General features: G+C 45.9%; 1 protein-coding gene across 1 annotated transcript in view; it reads right to left on the reverse strand.

Moving 5' to 3' along the window:
- Nucleotides 1–22,210, reverse strand: part of LOC128715775 (homeobox protein araucan-like) — a 98,842-nt gene that overhangs the window by 3,220 nt on the left and 73,412 nt on the right. Inside the window, exon 4 of the mRNA XM_053810690.1 lies at nucleotides 7,132–7,454. Within this exon, the coding sequence (XP_053666665.1) occupies nucleotides 7,132–7,454 (323 nt within the window). The remainder of the gene's footprint in view (nucleotides 1–7,131; nucleotides 7,455–22,210) is intronic.

The raw sequence follows: 22,210 nt of genomic DNA on the forward strand, positions 1-22,210 counted from the left end.
CGACGACTGCTGCAGGCATTGTACACCGGGCTAGACAACCATCCCATCCGCTGCAACGCGGTGTAGGAAAGGAAAATGGAAATAATGGTGGCGTTAGCGTCACTTTTTGAATTTGACGCAATGGCCACCTGCCACGGACAGAATGATGGTCAACGTATGGGTTGCATGTAAGGTTGCAACTGCAACAGCTTGATGCTTGGTGCGGCTCAAGACAACCAACCAGACACCACTCATCTCAGCCTCCTTCCTCGCGTGTAGACCACCTTGGGTGGTGGTTGGTGAAAGAGACCGTTCGGTGAGGGCATGTTTATGATTGGGGATAAATTTGTATCCATTCTTTACAAGCTAGTTGCTCCAAGAGTGTTTCCAAGAGACGAGAGGGCCAGAGACACAAAGAACTGCTGGGGGCTTTATCCTTCCGAGGACGACGTTATAGACGACGGAGGCTTCATGTTCACGAAACCATCCAACCAGCGTAGTGTCTAAATCATATCCTTAGCTTCCTTTTGCTGCCGGAGTTCCCGCAGGGCGGAAGTAACTGGCCAGAGAAGGATGTGAAAACATGTGCGTTTGAATGTTGCGAAGGATGCGTTGTTTCTGTGCCGGGTTACTAGTCGAGCCACGCAAGTTATCACCAGCACAGTGTGCTGGAAGGCGCCAAAGAAAAGGATTAAACACTATATCCTCTGTAAATACAATGTATGACACGAAAGGGACGCACGGTTTCACTTATAACGTAGCCAATGTTTAGCCGTGCGGCAGTTGTGAGCTGAGGGATTGGCCGAACAATCCAGGGACCATTTCCCTGGAGGTGCGCGTGAGCTGTGCTGGAGACGATCAACGGCCAACAAGGACGATAGTTTGTTTGGTGACACATAAGAAAAGCCATAAATCACACATTCACACATTGCTCGAGCTTAGTGTGGTTGCAAGCATCACGTTAGTTGTGAAGTAGCCTCGGTACTGCTTCGGGACAATTTTCCCGGAACGCAGCAGGAGATGATGATCGTTACACATCTTTACTACCCTGCCCTAGCCACAATTTCACCACATCATATCAGACAACGATCTGTGGTCAGCAGTAGAACAAAGCAAAAAACCAACCGACTCCTGGGCCGTGTTGAGAATGGCCCGAATAATGGCAAAGACCGTGCTAGCCTCGTTCGTAACAGGCGGGAAAAATATGCTTCCCATTTTTCCAAATCTAATAAAAATCATTGACCCTGAATAAACTTATTTCAACAATTTGATATGGTGAATTAAATCTAATAACAGTAAACACCCTCCTGGATGCTGGAACCCGGATCGTTCTCGACACCAAGAGATTTAATGACTTCAACCCGTCGTATGAAAACATCCCTCACTCACACTCTGTCCCTTTCTCTCTCTTTCTCTTGGGGTTTTTCCGAGGACACCCTCGATGTTTTGCGGTGTAAAATGCGAGGGATTGCAAAACCAGACACTATCGAGACCGCTCTGCCCCGGAAAGGATTCACCCTCGCGGGAGTGTGCAGACAGCCATAGCCCGCTGTGTTTGACGGCACTGTGAAATGGTTCGTTTGGTCCAGGCGAACCAAAAACACGCAAAACTCGGCATCAAATGGCACCCCCTGTTTTTGCTGGAAATAAATAGCGCGAGGGTTTCGGCCGGGAAACACCCCTTGCGGACTGTGCGACGGTTGTTTGAGTTAGCGCCGAAATGAAGCGCTAGGGTGAGCAAATGAATTGAGTCTTAATAAGTGATATTATGTGATTTTCATTCAATTGAAAACATTGCACCACCATCACCGCCGTGTGAGCCGCTGCCGTCTTCATGGGTCGAATGTCGAGGGTAGAATTGGCCAACGGTGTCAGCTTCAGTCAGTGAGTGCGTAACGCTAACGAGCGGGAGCAATATATTGTTGCTGATACCGTACTATTTAACAAGAACTATCGATGCCAACATCTGAGTGCTTTGGGAAGGGGCGTTTATTCTACTGGGAATCGTTGCCGAATGTGTGACAAGATGCTGTACTTGGTGAGTCGTAATTTATTGATCACGCTCATTAATCTCGTTCGCTAGTCTAAACGGATGTTGACAATTATTTGTTTATGAAATTAAGCAAATAAAGTTGGTCGAGAAAGGTTGCGACGTAGTGCAAGTTGGAAATAAGACTTTTGACTTTTGAAATATATAGAGTACCCTAAAATTTATTGTAATTAGGGTTGTGGAGGAATTATAAGGAATTTGAAGATTTGTCATATTAGTTGAGCATCTGAAGATTTCTCCTCTGAACTCCTCTTACTAGTTGATTATGTCGACCGAATTTTATTGGAGATGCTAAGCCCGATTATAAATTAGCTAACTCATGTCGTATCGAACGACACAATTCGTTAGAAACCAAGTACAATTACCCAACAGAAGGGAAGACAAACACACACACACACACACACACACACACACACACACACACACACACACCGCTGAAACCATCACACGGATGAGCTGACGGATTTAAATTAAGAACAAAAAAAAACAAGACCCATTAGCTGAAGAAAAGCGACCCAAACTCTTGCAACCTGTTCTGACAGTGACGAAATTGGACACCCATCCATCTCGGCCGGGTGTAACTCCAGTCGGAAAAACCTACGAAGCGTTTAACATTACGCGCTCGAACAACAACAAAAAAAAACCGGGCGAACAAATCAAAGTGAGAATTCTGACACCTTGCAGCAATCGGAAATCGGAATAAGTCAATTTGCGAACCTTCCGGTGGAGGGCGGAGACCGTTTGCCGGCATGCCGAGTAAAATTCGTTCCTCAAGAAGGCAGGGGGAAAAACTTTGCCAGGCCAGCACTCGCTCGCTCCCTTCTCCGTTTTTTTTTTCGGTCGTTGACGCAACCGAAGCGGAAAAGCCACGGTGGGCCATATGGGAATTTGAGGCCACGCTATGTCCTGCGCTTTTCCTGTGCGTTGATGTTGATAGATTTTCGAGGTTTTTAGCTCCCGGGAAAAACGCGGCCCGTTTGCAGGCCCGCCAACCAGGCCAACAATGCTCGAGTTTCAAAGCGGCAGGACGACAAAAAAAAAGCAATAAAGCAATCCCCTATCCATCGCGATGGGCCAGACTTCACAGCCGAGACCCTCCTGCAAACGCTTGCCCCGGCTGGAATGGGCATCGGAGTGCTCGGAGCCGAGGGGTAATGTTTTATCCCGAAATCTCGCCCCTAGCTTCTTGAATGCTTTTCCTGCACTGGCAAGCGGCCGGGCGGGAATGCAAAAAGGGGATGAAATCTTGATGACTGTGCGTGATAATATATCCATTATCCGATTAAGTTAAGTGAAAATGCCACTTGTTATTTAGATATTCATTGGCCTCCGGCGGGCGGGACGGGGATGGAAAGGGGCACGGTGAGCAGAAGTTGGTAAATTTTCAGCACCGAGTCCGCTGCCAGGACCGGGGTTGGCTTTTTGTTACAGTGGACTTGATAAAGAGGCTTTTATAAGCCCGCAGGGAACTTGGGACTAACGTTTCTACCCCACGGTTGCAGAAGAATCGGAAGGTAATGCTCATCTATCGGAGTTTTTGGAAAATTCTCCCGGGGGTTTGTTTTGAGTTTTGCTGTCGGTGTGAGTGGCAAGTTGGCCAGGGCAGACCATGGCCGTATGACCTTCCTCTTCGAGCTGTCACAAGGCCCGTACCCGGCGCGGTTGGACAACGCGCTAAGACCTGAAAAGTGAACAGATGATACCGATTTTCCCTTGGACGCTGGTGCCGCTAGCTGGATCTGGTCTCTTGTGTCGCTTGTGCGCTCGTTTCAATTATCGCACTTTATGCATTGCCTAATGATTCCATTTGCGAGGCCCGCTTCTGGCGTGGCGAGTGGCTATCGTGACAGCATCCCGACACCGTCTCCGTCTGTCAAAATGGATGAAATGATTTTAATTTGCCACCACCGTTGCGACACTCGGGCACAAATGGGACGAGACGGTCACCTCCTTCGAGGTTCCCCGCAGGGGAACGGTTTCCGTTGACGGTCGATCGTTTGGGGCGAACCCTGCATGGGCTAGCAGATCACGGCCGGCGCGAAGGAACTGCTTCGGTTTCGGTTGCAGTTCCAGATGGCGATGGATTACACTACGGGGTTGGGATCGTTTCCATATTCAATTGCGTTGAATCACACGCAAAAACTTGGAACATTCATCAAGAATTCCAGGGTTGAGCGATATTTGACAGCCCGAGATTTGACGAGACACTCCCGGTGTGCCTGTCGTGTCATTGGTGCTGGTACCACCGAGGGATTAGTTTCGCTATTAGCAGCTGTTTCCTCATGGTTTTTTTTTTGTTCGTGTGTCCTTACCCAACTTTCGCCACATTGCGTTTCCCTGCGATCGGCAACCGAATCTTCTGCCGTTAGAGATACATTTATATTTGATATATTTTCCCTAGCGAAAAAAACGAGCCATTCGCTTGTCCCAGATGACGACATCAGCGGTCGTTTCCGGACGGTGAAACCGTGTCAGCTTTTGGCGGGGGCTCGGTGAAAATTCATCACTAATTAAAACTGTACCAATTTCATCAATTAATTAAATGCTTCGGTTCGGTGGCATTTTTCATTCTGCCATGGCCGATTTAATTTTTACGCTGCCAGAAACCAGGTTCGGTGGAGGGTGCTGAAGGGAAGAAATTGAGCCGGAAAAACCCCACCAATTGCGGGAACTGTTCTTCGGGAAACCTGGACTCGACACACATCGGAAACAGGGAAGGCGAAACCGAATCGGCCGATCGTTTTGCAAAACGATTTCAATTCCGAAACCAAATTGAAAGTGAAATGCAAATTGATGAGTTGCGGGAAACAGGGGTGGCAGCGGGCTTTGCATGGGTATTATTCAAATTAAATTAAGGACCTATAGTGGGGAAGATGTGAAAAGCATCGGACCAGAGCGCACAGATAGAGCGGCTGTGTGCTCCATAAAAGGGTTGTTGAATAGAAAATTAAACTTTATTATAATTTAATATGATTAGTCCAGCGGCGTTCGGTGTTGGAATAATATTCAGGAAGGAGTCGTTTTTCCTGCATTGTAGGAAGATACTGCTGGGAAACTTTGCATGTTGGCTAGGGGGGAGGGCCTATTTATGAACGGTGGTAGACCTATTTTGAAATTTAATCAATAAAACGAACGAAACGAACGAATCTCGTCCGTTCGTTGGGTATTTTCATCTTGACCCAAACTTAGGATTGCGATGATGGCAGGCTTCTTGTCGAACCTTTATTTTATTGCCAAAGAGATATCTGATGAGTTAGTGAAGTTGTAATTGTGGAGACTGGAAATGAAATGAATCTTGCTGTGTTGTGCCTCTTTTGAGAAGCATCATTCAATGCAAATCTTCAGTGTGGAGTCTTTTGAATCGATTTTGATGTTTGAAATTTTAAATATTCAGAGATTTATAAACCTCGACTCCTTGAAGATTTATAAATTGGGAGTCATAAATTCTGGGTAAAAATCAATTCAATAACTAATATCGGATTCGCTCAACAACAGTTTCTTCGTTATTCGTTATATCTCCACTGTACACCCTGCACATCAAAGAGGTCCTTGTAGTGTTCAACATTCTACGAAACAATTGCTGATGATCAACTACAACCCATAGATCATTGCTGTGTTTGACAGTTTGGTAGAATAAATAGCTTTATTCCTCTAGCGTGAAAACGCCATATTTTGTCATAGCATCGCGCTGCGCAATGGGAAGCGACACGAAGAAATAAATCGATCAAAATACCTTGGTGTACACACAGAAATTAGCTCCAGCACAGACGGTGTACTTCTTTGCCGTGTGCTCAAAATGGGCATGATACAGACTTTAAACGCGGTCCATAATTCACCGGCGGGCTCATTTGGTTCACTTTAGACGACATTAGCGACGTGCCCCGTCAGTGGCAGTTGGCAATGAAATGCACAATCCCATACACGGGATTTGCCTCCAGATCCTGTGCGTTTCCCTTTAAAGTCATCGTTGCGCGACGAACGCAAAAAAAGAGCACACCCGACCACCGCACCACCATCAAACAGGCGGCCATCGCGGGCATTGTCTAGGATAGTGGTTCGTTCCTATTACTGCTTGCGCTAAATACGATGACGGCATCCCTTACCCCCCGGTACCGTCAGCCCTTAATAAACACATTAAAGTTTCATATTATAAATGACTTTCCAAGGCGAGAAACGTATGCCGACGTCGTAAATTATGGTCCCACAGCCTCCAGGTCCCGCTGCCTTGGAAACGGGAGAAATGTCCTTAGTACTCGTGAAAGAGAAAGTTCGTTTTGTTTTTTAGAGGGAGCGCGCGCCGAATGTCGGCAGCCCTCGGCATTGATCCTGTCGGCAAACAAGGCATCGCCGGTGCGAACCACCTACCCGGAACCTTCGCCGGAGTGGCACAGATACGCTGGCGGATTTTCCCGCCGTGATTATAATCATCACTTAGCCGTAGCATTATCGATGATGTTGTGTGTTTCGGAGCCGTTGCCATTCCCTTCCATTCTGGTGCTCGCAATGTCTCGGTGGAGTTCCCTTGTGGAAGGTTGGGTATGTGTGTGCGATTTGGTTTACATGCGTGATGCCGATGGTTCCCAGTGCAGGGGCGCATTAGTGCGAAACAAAACGAGAAAAAGGAAGGCACCCGGATGGCCGGGGTATGTGCAAGTCATTCAAGGAAGAGTGATGATTATAATAAGAAAGGTAAACAGCATCATCAACATCTTTTGCGTGCATGCAGCACAAGGAAATGCGGAACAAACGTAAGGAAAAATCTTTCGCGCGAGCTCGTGCCTGATGGGAAATTCTGCTTGCGACATGTAGCCCTGGGAACGAGCGTGTACGAGGGTGTTTTTCCCGTGAGAACGGCAAGGAAATGCAACGTTCTATCGATTTGCTTCCCGCGTGAGGTTTGGTAAAATTGGTTGCCTCCACCCACGGGCGGGAGCTGCACGACATCAGCACGATCACTTCCCTGCAGTGTACGGTTGATAAAACGGTCTACCAATAGCAGACCGGGTGGTTGGGGAGTGAGTTGCGGTTGTGGCGGGGTGACGGGATGAAAGGAAACAAAAACACACTGGCTTTTGCGTTGCAAGACTCTGCTGATCGCTTACCTTTATGATCACGACCACCCTTGTCCGGATCGAGGTCGTCCTTGTCCTTCTCGTCGTCCGACACCATCGCATCGTCATCGTCGTCCGTCTTGTTCTTTGGCTCCCACGTCATCTTGTTCTCCTTCTTGAGCCGCCGCCGGGCGTTCGCGAACCAGGTGGACACCTGCGTCAGCGTCATCTTGGTGATGATCGCCAGCATGATCTTTTCGCCCTTGGTCGGGTACGGATTCTTCTTGTGCTCGTTCAGCCACGCCTTCAGCGTTGCGGTCGATTCGCGTGTTGCATTCTTCCGGCGGGCGGCCAAATCGTAACCGGCACCATATCTGCAATCGTAGATGAAACAGAGAGAATGAATAGAAAAATATATTACGAGCGTTTAAACTTTAGATTCGCAGCTCCGGAATAGTTTATGGCAACCATAATTTTATTATAGCAACTTTTTAGACATTGTATGTCTTTTCAATGGATACTCAAAACAAAACCTCCAAAGATCTTCGGGATCAAAACAGGAACCTTTGGACACACACACACCCGACATGAGGGCACACTTCAAGAAGGCAACAGTAAATAAGCGGAAGAAGTATAACCACCATTAAAATGACAAATTGTCTTCGCTCCACGTTCGCGTCCGCTTGCGCTATGGGCTGTCTGGAACGGTGGGCGCACACTGTTCTTCCAGAGCGACCTTCAGAACACACTCCAGCAACCGATCAAAGCGGGCCCTGAATGCTGGGTGGTTTCGCTCCATACCACACCGGCTCTTGCATCTCTCACCCCCCGGGCGCCCCTGTACAGCGGGGTTTCGAGTTTTGGCTTTTGGCCGGTTGGCCGGTCTTTCTCAGGCGAATATATTCATAACCATAAATCATGCATGCAACCAGCGGGTGGAAGCTGACCCATCCAGCACCAGCACCGGGTACACCTCGGCAGAACACACCCAACCATCCACACCCACCGGGTCCGGAAAACGAGACCAATGTGACAGCGTCCCATAAGGGACGGCGCGAAACATGTCACACGTTTCGCCCCGTGTTCTCTAAGGCCCGGGAATCTTCTCGCGTCTCTAAGTGTCTTGAAGGCATTCCTTATGATCACATCGTGCATGGTGGTCGAAAGCCGATGTGCTTCTTCCCTGGTTGACTATTGCATCAATGACTTCCCAACCATTCACTACAGTTGTGGCGCTCGGTGGTTCATAAATACCGGAGCGAAGTAATTATTTATTTGTCCGTTTGTTTGCTAGTTTGTCCACAATGTTGGCTACTTTGTTTGCCAAAGGAAGCGCTGGCCCAGGGTTCTTGGGGCTTAGCCCCCTCCATTAATGTTTCAGCCTTTACTCTTTTGCTCAATCAGCCGAGCGAATAAAATCGTTATCGTTTGTTCGATCCGATCCGTTGTCTTTCGCTGTGACTAGCAACGTTTCGCTTAATCCATATGCATTTCTAGTCCCTTGTTGTACCCTTCTGTACCACCATCCATGGTTCCTAATTCATTCGCTAGTTTTCGGGGGCGCTCGTTCTCTTCAGCCCACCGATGAGTTATGGCCCTCGAAAGGAGTAATTTATTCAAGCTGAAATATTAGTTCCAGGTCAATTCGTGACTAATAAATTCATCATCATTTAACAAATGATTACAATAATTCTTTTGGCCCCCGGGTCCACCTGGGTAGGTTCGTGAACCGGCCCGATCACACAATGGACGAACCGAACACGATCAAGCACATCCAGATCCGAGTGGTTATTTCGTTAGATAACCGTGCCTCACAATCCGAGTGCCTTCTTGAAACCGTGAAATGAATAAATATTAGCCCCATTTAGTTAATCCCCCCCAAACAGCGTGATAAGAATGATTCGATACGGTGAGCTTAAAGTGAACCAGTTACAGCCGAACGCTGCTACGCTGCAATGGGCAAACTTGGCGTAGATTTAAATCAATCTTCAAAGATGTAAACTGGTATTGGGTGGGGAGAATAAACGGTTTCCGCATAAAGCCCGGTAGCAGCTCCCGAATGGCAGCTCTGTGGCAGCTATAACAAAGTGAGAACTTCTACGGCATTCTTCATAATCCCCGTCGTTCCGAAAGGGGGCCAGCTTGCGGTGGCATTCGGGGCTAGAAATGTGCCAGGACCACCTCGGGTGGCTCCGATCGCTACCAACCGCGTAGAAGGCGTCTCCACCTGCGCCACCCGTGGTCGGGAACCACGCGCGGGATCGCATTATTTATTTGATAAACCAAATGAGCATCAATTCCGTGGCTAAATACAGATGTTATCGGATCGTACGGGCTCCAGTGTGGACGGCGCTGGTTTCGCTCCTACCGGTCTTATACGTGTGTGTGTGTGTGTGTGCGAGCCCGTGAACAGAAAATCTCCACTGAGCGGTTGCTGATCCTTTGTGGAAGATCACTCACTGCCGATAATCGGCCAACCATCACCGGTTGGCCACCGACCAGCCCAACAGCAGGGAGGCAACGCGATCGTGAAGCGCAGCAGCTACCGTAGAACCAACCATCGAAGGCCGTATTATTGTCCGTCGATTTTGATCTTGTTTCTTTTCTCTCCTAGCGTGTTTTCATTACTGCTTTGCTCCGTTGCAGTCGCTTCTGGTCATTCAATGTTGCCAGGTTTGCCGGGTTTTGCCAGAAGAAGGTGGTGAGCCAGTGACCGATCAGCCAAGGATCGGAGATCGGCTCGTCCACGGCTGACAAGATCAGTCTTATTCTCGTTGTAAAAGAATCGTGCAGCGAGGAGTGAACAGGAGGGAGCAAACAAAAAAACAATGCGCTCAAGATTAATAACGGTAATGAGCATCAATTAATTAAAGTTGAATAATAATCGGCCACCATGCAGGTTGGCGAACCTTTTGCAGTGTGACACAGTGTGACGCAGCGAATGATCAAAGACATGAACTTTATGAAAGAACGTTTTAATGTTGACTTTTTGTGGAATAAATTGTCCAAAGAATCGGAGAAAAAAATGGAGTCAGTCAACGTACCACATGAGCGTCACAGCTGTGACGTGACAGATCTGGTCCAGAAGTTAGCATTTTAAAAACATCAAATCACCGCAAAACTGTCGCACACCGAAGCACCGACCGTTCACAGTGCTGTGGTTTACGGCTTTCACTCCAGGTTGACAGCGAAGTGGCCTGGGAACTTTGAAAAGCCCCGTCAGGATTTGTGCATCGCTTCCCTGTCAATCATGCGGTTATCCAACACCCGCCCCATGACCGGTACACGTTCCGCCGGGTGGTCGGAAATATGAAAATTAGCAACTACTCCACGCTCATCTGGTGCCATCGATTTCGAATGCACTTAGCGTGAGTAGTGTACTAATTTTTGCAAAACTTCGACTGGACATTTGCGGTTGATTGCACGCGTGCATGGTTGCCTGCACGCTTATTCACTCCACGGGATGTCACACGAACGGACCAGCCATGCCATTCGGTTGGCATTGGCGGGCATTCATTATCACCCACGTTCTGGCGGGTAAAAGCTTAACAGGGAGATGATGGTGCCACGGGAGGAGGGAGAGGGGGGGGGGGGGGGGGGGGTGTTTCGAGAGCGAAACAGCGAACCAAATGCCGTCGCGGATGAACTATTGGTCGTGGCAGTTAATTTTATTTATATTTCTCCCGACGCTGTTAAAGCGTTTGATTTTAGTGATGCGCTGGCGGGCAGTGAGGGGCGTCGATTTTGGGGTGTGAGGTTGTACTGTGAGGGGATGGGAGGAGGGACACGGTCACGAACTGGCAAATGGGGGAAAAAATAAAGCACAAAAATGGCTTCACCCCCGGGGCCGAGCTCATACCGTTCGCTGCTATCCGCCACAGGACTTGGGACGCGTCGATTCCATGTGACAAATGGGTGCTGGAGAGTGAGAATGGTTATTATATATTTATCGTTTGTCTTTTTTCTCATTTAGTGCATCCACTAAAATACTGCTAAACCTGCGTTTCCTGCAATATTGCAGCCAATAAATCATGCGTGATTAAGCAACCAGTCAACTGTACACAGCAGGCTCATACAGCTCTACTGCGAACTGGTCGAGGTAATGCTCGAATTAAACTTGAAGCTTATTACAGTGATGCTCAGTTTAGTTAAGTATTGCTATTTGAACTTAAATTGTTAAAATCATCAAGCCATTAAATTTTCTAATGATTCCCCTCAACATGCATGCTAATGAGCCGTCGCAGAAAACGAAATAACCAAACGAGTCATACGCAGTTTTGTATTTGGGTAATAGTTCTAGTGCGCGATAAGCGCTGAGGTGAACTTCCAACAACTTCCGCACATTCATCGCCAATGCAAGCCTGTTCTGGTGGACGCGTCAGTACCACGGCACTTGTAGTATGAGTGCCCGCGATTGGTATCACAGTCGCACTCCACCACCATGCGCTTGCAAATCGCTTCAAGACATGCAGTTCCGGTTTGATGCGGTTTGCATTTTAAGTTCTTTCCACGCCAGTTTTGCGGTACATGGTGTTGGTTTGCACGATGGTAAGGTTAGGACTGGTTCGTGTGTGAGTGTGCCGCAGTGACAAAGTTTTCCGCCTTAAGGGACCGACGGTACGGGGTCTCGATCGCGAGGTGACAGACACGCTCATTATCGTCGCCATGTTATGATGTGTGTTGTTAATTAGTAATTTTGATAATTGCATACGACGCGTACGAAGATAGTCATGTTGTCGTTAGCGTACACGATGCATCGAACCAAACAAGATTAGACGTTCGAATTGAATTTGAATAGTGCAGGAAGCATGTTTACGTGGAGTTATGAGATATGGGTGAAGAATTCGAACCTTTTTTCTAATCGTGTAGATAGGTGTTATCTTAAAAAAATGGCGTAAATTACGAAAGATATAGAAACTCTAAGTATAAGTAATGAAAATATTGATTTGCTTTTAATTTTATCTACATTTAATTAGCAATATCTGCATCATTCCATCTGAGTTCTTTAGCGACCATATAAAATAGTATGCGAAGTTTTTTGTATGCTATTTTTCAGAATTTCAACCCGACCTAGCACGAAGCCCTTGATGCTTAATGACATTACCCTGTCATGATGGTTTGGACTTGATCAACGTATCCACAATCAGCAAACCACCACAAACTGCTGGACACTGAAATGCACTTTTTACTCGTGCGTGCTCCGCGCAGTTTTTATGCCCCGTGTATGCTCGTACGTCTATTGAGTGCGCAGTGACGACGATCAGTAACTACAGCAGGTAGTAGCAAATTATCATATTTGATTAGGTATTAATTACATGCATTTTCGTCTGCATTTAATTACAATGCACTGGCACTGCCCGCCCGCGGTGTTCCCCAATACACGGCGACCTCCCTCAATATGTTGCCCGCAGAATGGTATGGTAATGCACTCTTGCTGTTCCCGGTTAGCCCTGGGGAGCCTTACATGGAATGTGACTTTTATTTTCATCAAACCACATCACAATGCCATCGTGTCTGGTTTTCTCGCACACACACACACACTGATTTGGTCAATCGCATTAGTGTGCGGTCCGTGAGGGCAGTTGGCATTGAATGGAAAATCTATGGCGGAATGGATATTACGTGCATTTGATTGCCCATTATTAGGTGCAAATATTGTTTTTTTCCCTTTGTGTGTATGTTTTTTTTTGTTGGTTTCTGCTTTTGAATCACCGTTTATTGTTTCAGTTTTGTTTTATCTGATACATGCCGTGTGCATTTCGAAACATACGTTCCGAGCGGTTTGTTAGCCATGTCGCTCCATTTTAGCGCAATTTGCATCGATGCAAATGGAATAAGGTTGTAAAGTTACACTTGTTACCGGCTAATTCGGTACGAACGTTCGCTAATGGGTACGTATTTACGATCAATGTTAGAAGAGCGGATTAGACGAGGAGAAATTCATTGGAAAATGAAAAGGCGACGAGTTAGGAAATAATCACTGATTGTGATAACGGTGGAGACGATTAATAGTTAGAACTTTTGGCATGAGTATTGTTATGTCAGTGCGAAAACAGTTCTTCGCGTAGATGAGTTACCACCCAATGATCAGAAGATGATCTAAAATTCAAAAAAACGTACAATGTCAGCTTATAAACTTATCATGAGCGAATATTTTGATAATTTAGTTGTGTTTTATAGCAATATCAGTTCGTAATATCTATATATACTTTGCCAAGCTATACATAAGTATTAGCATTTTAAGTTTTAACGCTAGCTTTGTTGAAATCCTTATCGATACAGTAAGAATTCTTCAAACACATAACCCCGGAATTCAATATGTCTAACTTACTTTTATGAATAGTTCGTTGCATTATTTATGAAAATCTTTTAAAAATGTTATAACTTGATAAAGATATATCAAGTATTTAGGTAATTAACAAAATAATAAACAATTATTATCAACTCATCTAAAAAACCTTAAATTCTCAGGAAAAGGGTTTTGGGGCGTAAAAGACATTAAGAAACTCTGGAAATGGAATATCGAAATTCCCTGAGCTTTCATTGCCAAATAGAAGATTAGTCTTATTAAAAAAAAACAATCAAAATACTTGATATTTTCAGAAAATTTGTTATAAAAACAAAGCACACAACTGAACTAGCAGTAGAAAACAATGTTCGCAAAGGCATTTCATTAACTCTTGCACAAATTGAAAGCGAAACCTTTTGCTTCCCCAATCACACTTTGGCCTGCACGGTAATCACTGCAAAGCTGCTACCGAACCAGAGTTCTTACTCTGTTTGCAGCTGTTGTTAGCTGGCGATGACAACAAGTTCACGGAGAATCGAAACTTTAAAACAAAGGGCATCGTGCCACCGTCCTCCGGGCTGCTTTGTAGCGCAAGAAAATTGAAAGCCATAGCGAAAGTTCGCAAGGCTCACCAGCCCCCTCCACCCGCACCGGCCGGTCGGAAAACTAAATTCATTTTCCTCCCGGTGTGCGGCAGTAAAAAGTTTTCCGTTCCGTTGCCTGCAAAAGTCACTTTCATTCGACATCCTCACCAGACCAGTCCTTTCGCGTATCCAAAGGCGGGAAGGGCATCAACTTTTTGTGTGGCCGGATGATTCCGTACAAACTATTCGTAGCGTCAAGAGCGCACCCCATTCAGCAAACTTAAAACATATACACACAGCCACGGAGACACACCGGTCCTGAAAATCCTGCCACCCGACCCCGTCAGGACGAGAGCCAGGGACGATTCCGGGCGAAACGCTTTTAACACCGTGTCGTATACGGTTCCACCAACCGATCTACTAGGGTCATAAAAATGGATGTGAAACAATAGATTTAATAGTCGTACTACACTACTACGTACAAGCGAAACTTTTACTTGACACCTCCTAGTGCTCCGGCACACGGTATTCTCCTCGCGGGGTTCTCTTTCATTCGCGTGCAGCTTCTCCGGGCACGGTGCGGGCAGGTTGCCCACTTTTGACATGTACCATAAATTACAATTAAGCTCAACACATGTATCAACTGCATCGGGGCGCGCTCGCCGTTCCTTCCTACGCGCGGATGTGCACCGTGGCCATCGCACACTGTCTCGTTCGCACGGCGTTACGGTGTGCGTTATCCTTATTTCGCGTTACCCTCCACGCGCTGCGTGAACGCTCGCGGTGGGGCAATCAATTTGGGGGCCCCATGCGTCACCGTACTGTAGCGTTCTCGCTCGCTCCCATCCCGGGACGCAACACGCTCTCGCGTGGTATGCGCGGTTCGCGTGAGAATTTCCACAGTGCAGCGATATGGCGGCTGCTGGCTGCGGCCGTCCACCGAGTCGAAAATGATGATATCCTACCCTGACCCGCTTGTTTGCCGCTCAGCCCACCCGCTCCGGCCGCCCGAGTGACTGATTTGCATGGTGCGAGCGAGATTTTCAACGAGGTCGCGTTTTTCGCAAGTCGCCCGGCGCGGAAAGCGAAATCTAAACGATCTCGTGTACGACAACCCAAATAGCAAACTCGCTAACGAACGAGGGAACACAGCGAATAATGCATAAACCGTCACCGAGGGTCTAATGTCACCTCGGTTCGGCGGTTCTCGTTCCGTTCTAAAATGGCTGTTTTCGGTCGATGACGATGGTTTTAATTTTAGATGCTCGTGCGATACAATCCACCATTCCTTCCTCCGCTGTACTTTAAAAGAGCAGGTTCGTCGAATACCCATTCCGTCTGGTTTTGCATCGTTTGGCTGGTTTTTTTATGAGAGTACAAACAAACACTACGGCTACGCATAGGATACATTTCGTATGAGGGGTTTGTTTTTATTTTGGGCGTTATTTCAGCGAGACGAGGGAAAAGCCCACCATGATGAAGATGCCCCCAATGATCAAGTATATCCAACAAATACTCTCCTCACTTTGAAGGGTAGTGAATGAAACAAAACATAAAAATACTATCCTGCTGGCAGTGCAACGATAAAAGCAAATGACAGAAACACAAACACAAAAAAGTCACAGCAAAAGCATGTTTTCTAAAAATTGCATTTGCATCGTTGGTTGCATTTTTCTACCCCCTTTTACCGCATTTCGCTACAATGCAGGCGATGTTGTCAAATTTGTTTTTCTTGCATTGCTTCGCCAACCAACCAACCAACCTACCAACGGATACCACCCCAACCTCGTTGACCCCCGGCCACACCACACGGTATTGTTTCGTGCCGTTTTGTTAAAAGTCGCGTCTAAACAAATTGAATTTTTCACCCACGGCCACCACCACCAATCGTTCGTCCCCTCCCGTCCCCCACCGAGTTTCATTTCAAACATGGTTGCCACGTTTGTCTCCTTGCCGGTGGCCTCTAATCTCGACCGTATGTTAGCAGCATAACGCCAGTTCAAAAGTGCTCCGAGAGCAAACCCACCACTACCGCCACGAGTGGTGAGATGATGCCAAATATCCGGTGTTTAGCAAGCTGATAACATGATACCCAACCCCACGAAAGCGGGGGTCTGTGGGGAGGAGATTTGGAACAGTTTGGGGGGTGGTGATTTTCGAGTTTGCTCAAGGATAAAAAAAAAGACATAAACGGTGCTAAATGGATGTTGTTTTTCTCTGGTTTTGGTTTTGTTCTTCTGATTAACAGTAAACCGATCGATGATGTTCACACCGGAATGCTGGAAGTATTTATCGCACTGTACAACAACTGGATAGGTGTTTTGCACTTTTTGCAGTTTGGTAATTGAACGACTTTATGGGGCGTTATGTACCCAGAAGCTCGATAAATGATTGATAGTATTGAATATCACAAAAAAAAGAAATACCTATAAATGTGCTTTTTTATAAGACTTTCATGACAAAAAATCGTAAAAACGTCGTAAAAATATTGTACTAGAAGATGCTTTAATCTAGAAGTAGAAGAGAATGATAATTAATTTCTTTTTTGAAGGCGATCGTTTCAATAAAGTACTTTACCTAACAAAACACTTGATGTACCTGAACACCTGACGAATCTTTCCAAGGGTTTCGGGCAAATTTGGGTTACGATTTTAATTTTAGGAATAACATGTCCAGATATTGAACAATCAGGATAATACGACAAAAGCAGTCATATTGGATGAAATAAAATAAATAGCATCAAACACTTACAGTTGCGCATCGAATTCCTCATCAGATATTCTTGAGACATGATGCACCAAGATTTGTATTTATTGATTAATTAATTTATTGATTAAACATTTAATCTCTTATAATAATCCAACTGAATTGGGTATTGATAAATATATTCGACTAAATATGACAGAATATGATGAAATTAATTTCAGTATTTAAGACAATATAAGATTTAAAATAATATACTAATATTATTATAATAATATAGACTTTACATGTTTTCGGGTAACATAGTTAAAAAAATAATGCTCTCAATGCTCTTCTTGCAAAAACGACAAAAGTAGCTCTAAGTAACTATAATGTTCAAACACAATTATACGTAAAAGACATATTATGGTACCACACACTCAATACTCCTGAGATTATTTCGTTCGTGCCACAACTATACGCAAGCGACAAACAACTAGCCATCATGTACTAGCCATCCCGCACACTGTCGTCGTACGGAACATTGTTACATCGGGTTTACTACTGACAGAACGACACACCGATAAAACCGAAAACCCCCGAATCCCGAATACCGAGCCCCTAAATCCCATCTGCCACAAACCGTTCGGAATGCGGATCGAGCAAAGCGCCGTGACGCTAAAACAGAGCTGCTGCCACTGGCTGCAACCTCGGCACCCGCGCAGGACGGTGGAATGGCTTACCAACAGTAGCGAACGAAATGGCAGCCAGGGAGAAAAGGTTTACGCTGCAATATACATTCAAAACAAGACAGCAAATAATACAACGGAAAAGAAGGGAAAAACAAACGACAAGCAACGATAAAAAAATAGTGAAACAGCACGAGCAAAAGTTCGGGCGCAAAAACCTTGTTATGAAATAGTCATGCGCATTTATGTTCACCAAGACCGGGCGGTCTGCTCGTGTACGTATGCAACGCAACGCAGCACAGAATGTTTGGCGATGTTGGATGGTCGTTGGTCGTTGCATGTGTGTAGGTAGGTAGGCAAGCACGGAACCCTTAGCACCACCGAACCATATCGGCACAAGATGTGACGTAGGACATGGAAAACTTAAATTTTCCTGCCCCTTTCCCGCCGGTAAGGAAGGCGGTGCGCAAAAAGGAACGGAGTAATACGGTGCCTCCCGATCCCCAGTGCACTGGGGTGGAAAGATTCACCAACTCCGGGGAAGGGTGGGGGTGTGTTAAGGGTAAGAAAACATCAACAAAATCAATCCCCGTTGCCAGCTTTGTTTTACATCGAGTGACATTTTCGAGTGGTTCTAGTGGCGGGCGTTGATGATGGTGCGGGTTAGTTTTGAATGTCTCGTTTTACCATTTCTCGGAGTCGGAGTCGTGGTACCTTTTGCGCTTTATCTACCCGGTGGAAGAGTACTTCGGAGCAGTATGTTGATAGGGTGAATCGAAGATTGCTATCTCTATTAGCATTTTGCAAAACCACACATCAACAGACACACGCCATGTGTCTCGAGTCGAGTACGCCCGACACGTGGAGGCAAGGCTGTAACGGCTTTCTGGGGCAGTGGGGGCTATGCAGACGGGGGTTACGGAGCACGAACCGTACTGGTTCTACCGTTTTCTGCCATTTCTATCGAGATTCTCGAGAGGGTATTAGTGTGCAAAGTGTTCCGGCATGCATCTCGCAATTCCCCCATTCGTGTGGCTGTATTGGGCAAACCAGGCCTAAAGCGAAAGGGTTGTCACATACATCCTCACACCAAAAGCACACATGCATACACACACACACGCACACTCTCAAAGAAATAATACGATACAATCTCATTTCCTTTCAGCCAAGCTGAAACCCCCGTTCAATTTTCCCTCGGTGGAAAAGAAGCTCCCAGGAGCAACTGTTGGGTACGGCACCTTCAACACAAGCCTGGCTGTGTGGACACATTTTCACAAGGAACAAATTTATCTCACGGCCTCATCCACAGGAAGGAGGGCAGGTATTTGTCACCACCACCACCACCCCCCCATCCCACCATCTTAAAGCCCTATCCTTGCCCTATCCTGACCCGTCGGATGGTTGGTCTGCGCCATCACCGCCGAGAACAACAGTTGTTCTCGGTCTTGTCCTGGTCTTGTGCGGCTCGTTCCGTATCACTTTAAATTTATTCAATTTATACATGTGAAACAAAATGGCGGCGCCTAATCGATTTAATTTTATGATAATGGCGAATAACATTATACCGGGGCGTTCGTTCGGCCCAGAGGGAAACCGTCCACCAAAAGGGAATGATGGATGCAGAAAACGCACACATACACGCACACACACAAGCACAACTGCAACCAGATTCACCTCCCTCCAAGGGTTGTCCTGGTTTGCGCGAGATTGGAACGAACGCTACACGGAGCAGGAACGTGTTTCTCACCCCCTCCCCAATTCCCTTTCCAGTTGCTCTACCCAATCCTTGTTCCCGATGCCTCGGGGATATTGGCGCAGGTTTCATCGAGGACATCGCTGCAAGCCATCGGGAAAGTGAAGCAAGCGAACGAACGAAACCAGACGACAACCGTTCCCCACACAACGACAACCGCTGGCACGATGGACACCAGTGTGGGGGCCACTCTGGGCTGTTGTCTCCAGGTTTTGCCATCCACAAGACGCTCAACATCCCCGAAACCTTTCCTGGCCGAGCATTCTTCCGAAGGGGCTGTGTTTTGGTGCCCGGTTTTGTCCCGCAGGCCGTTGTGCGATGGGTTCGTTAGCATGGCGCTCGATTCAATCTGCCGGCCCATCGCGTCGCCATCTCGATGCCGTTATCAGCCGCCATGCAGTATCGGGCAGGTTTTGGGGGAGAGGAAGGGGTGGGGGGGGGGAGAGGGATGTGTTTATGTGACTTGAGCGTTCCCAAGAATCCCAGAATCGCTCGGCGAAACAACTTCTTTCCCGAATCGTTTAAGGAAATGCAGGCGTGGAAAATTTGTTTGGCAATGTATAGGTCTTTTTATGTTGCTGTTCTGTGTATGTGTCCTCTAACCAACATTTATTCGATATTAATTGAGTGGTGAAGTATATTGAGGATATGATGCCCGTGTCGGGGTGAGAGCTGCGTTCATGTTGCGTGTTGCACATTATTTGCATAATGATTTGTCAAAATTTAATCAGACACTGAGATTCAATAAATTATTTGCCGTGAGTGGCCCGATATTTTGGGCAACTTGTTCAATGTTATGAACACTAAAACTACCGAACAAGTCATTGTGAACGGTTTAGTTCCATTAATTTTGAGATTAAGTATTCTGCTGTATTTAAAGCATGACTTGTATCTAACTATCCACGAATGTTAAACCAAAATCCCAAAACCAAAACCAAAACCCAAATCCCCAAAACATGGTTATGCTCTCCACATAATTTTTATTATGTTTTGATATTTATTGTAGTTTTAGTGTCAAAATCGGTAAGTTAGTCTTCATACTTATAAAACAATTCAATAAATAAAATTACAGTTGGTAAATTTAAATGGTTTTTATCATCAATTTCATCGATGTTTATGATGTACGTTCATTTAAATCAAACATTTGCTTCAATCAAAAGCCGTCGGCACAACGTGCCTTGCGCCTTACCGCGGCGATCCTTCTTTCTCAAACATAATTTGTATTCAAAGCGTTATTTCCATCGTTACGAGATCATAACGGCATCGTAAAATCAGAATTAAAATACTCTCCACTGACCACGGCAATCTGGGAAAACACTTTCCGCGTGTGGATTAACTGCAGTATAAAAGTCATCATATCAGGGGTCGTTACGATTTCGCAACAAACTCAAATGGAGTGTTTCGTGTTCTGCGCCATTTCTAGCATTAACATCACTGCACACGTTCCATTTTCATTACCATATTTGCAATTTCAATTTTATCCATCGTTTTTCGTCGATTGTCCATTACTACGCCGTACCCCGAACGAAAAAAAAACATCCTTCGTATATTGGCAAAAAAAAGGAAAAATTAAGGCCATGAAAGTATGATTGAAAATTGTATCAATAGCACAACAATAATAAAAAAAAGAGAACCCATTGAATACCGCAACAGAAAAAGTGTAAAAAACATGCCTCAAATATCCGTCGATACAAAAGATATCCGCCAAACAACTCCCGGGCTCGGAGTGGATAAAGTGCCACACACTTTATCCGCAAGCGGTCTGCATGCCCTCTCCGTTTTCGCGTCCACCGCGCCAGCCGACCGATAATAAAATATCATTCAATAAAAAATTGAAAAACGATTTAAGAGCCCATAAAAAATTCAAAAACTTTTACTTTCCCCGAGGCGCGTGTCCTGCAAGTGAACGAAGTGCGGTTGTTGCTTCGGTCCTTGCATTGCCGTACTCAGTTGCCGGGTTGGTGTTTTTTGTTTTGTTCTGTTTCCCTCATGTTTGTCAAAGGTCTATCGAATGCGCGCGGTTTTATCCATTTGTCCCATGGATGCTGCTTTGTTTCTTTTCCTTTTTTTTGTTTTGCTTTGCTCCATTTCTACCGGATATTTCCTATCCATTTTCCGATGTTCCGCAGGAAGCGAACGGTAGGAAGAGACCTTTCGTTGAAGCCCTTGTTCGTACGTGGTTTACTTCCGCGCTTTTCGCACTGTGGTTGCCATTTTCCAGCGGGACGAATCGATGGGCAAAGTGTTCTTGGAAGCCTTCGGTTTAACATTCCCTTTCATCGTCAAAAAGAGTATCCTTCTTTTCCCGCTCAAGGAAGTTTATTCACTTAAGCTTCGGTTCACGCATTGGCGGAATATGGAATTTTTAGTCATGGTGAAAGTAAGGAACGAAACAAAAAAAAATGTTCACCGTGCGAAAAATCCAATCGATGGGGTCTTTCTGTACCCTCAGAGCAGGCGGTTCATAGTGCTGGATTCCAAAATCTGATCCTCTTTTAGGTTTTCAGATAAAGTGAAAAAAGAAATGGAAAAGGTAAGCATCAAAAGGACGTCTTGAATGCGGATGGTGAACCTGTTGAAATTCAAGGTGCTACTTGAGTTTTATACTCCTAAAACATACCTCTATATTCTAACCTACTGAAAAACCTGGGAAATTCGAGACGTAGGCTGGTGATATAGCTTTAACATACGTTTTTCCACGATCAGAGCCGTGCAGCCGTCTTTGTTGAGAGTAAAGAAACAGACTTCTAGCCATTCCCACTTGGAAAATCTTTCCATGTGCCACATGACAATGGTGTTGCTTCACATTTTCAATCGTTTGCCATCCCATACTCCCACCCACGAAATCGATCCTTCCCCATTGCAGACCGTTTAAAAGTGAAATCGAATGAAAATGTGACTAGTGTGTACGCTTTTCCCATATGCCATAACCCATTACAATACAAAGTTCCCATGAGGTGCCTGGGTTTTGTGAAAATTCTATCCATTTTCACCAAACACGTGCACGACACCGGCACCGGCCGGATGGTAAAGTGCCGCTAGCCAGCAATAAAAGAACTGCCACACTCACACAGATACACACACACGCTCAAAAGCGCTGTTTTCCGCGCACTCATCGAATGGAAAGTGTGAA

Source organism: Anopheles marshallii, chromosome 3 (genome assembly GCF_943734725.1).
Source record: "Anopheles marshallii chromosome 3, idAnoMarsDA_429_01, whole genome shotgun sequence".
Classification (NCBI taxonomy): Eukaryota; Metazoa; Arthropoda; class Insecta; order Diptera; family Culicidae; genus Anopheles; species Anopheles marshallii.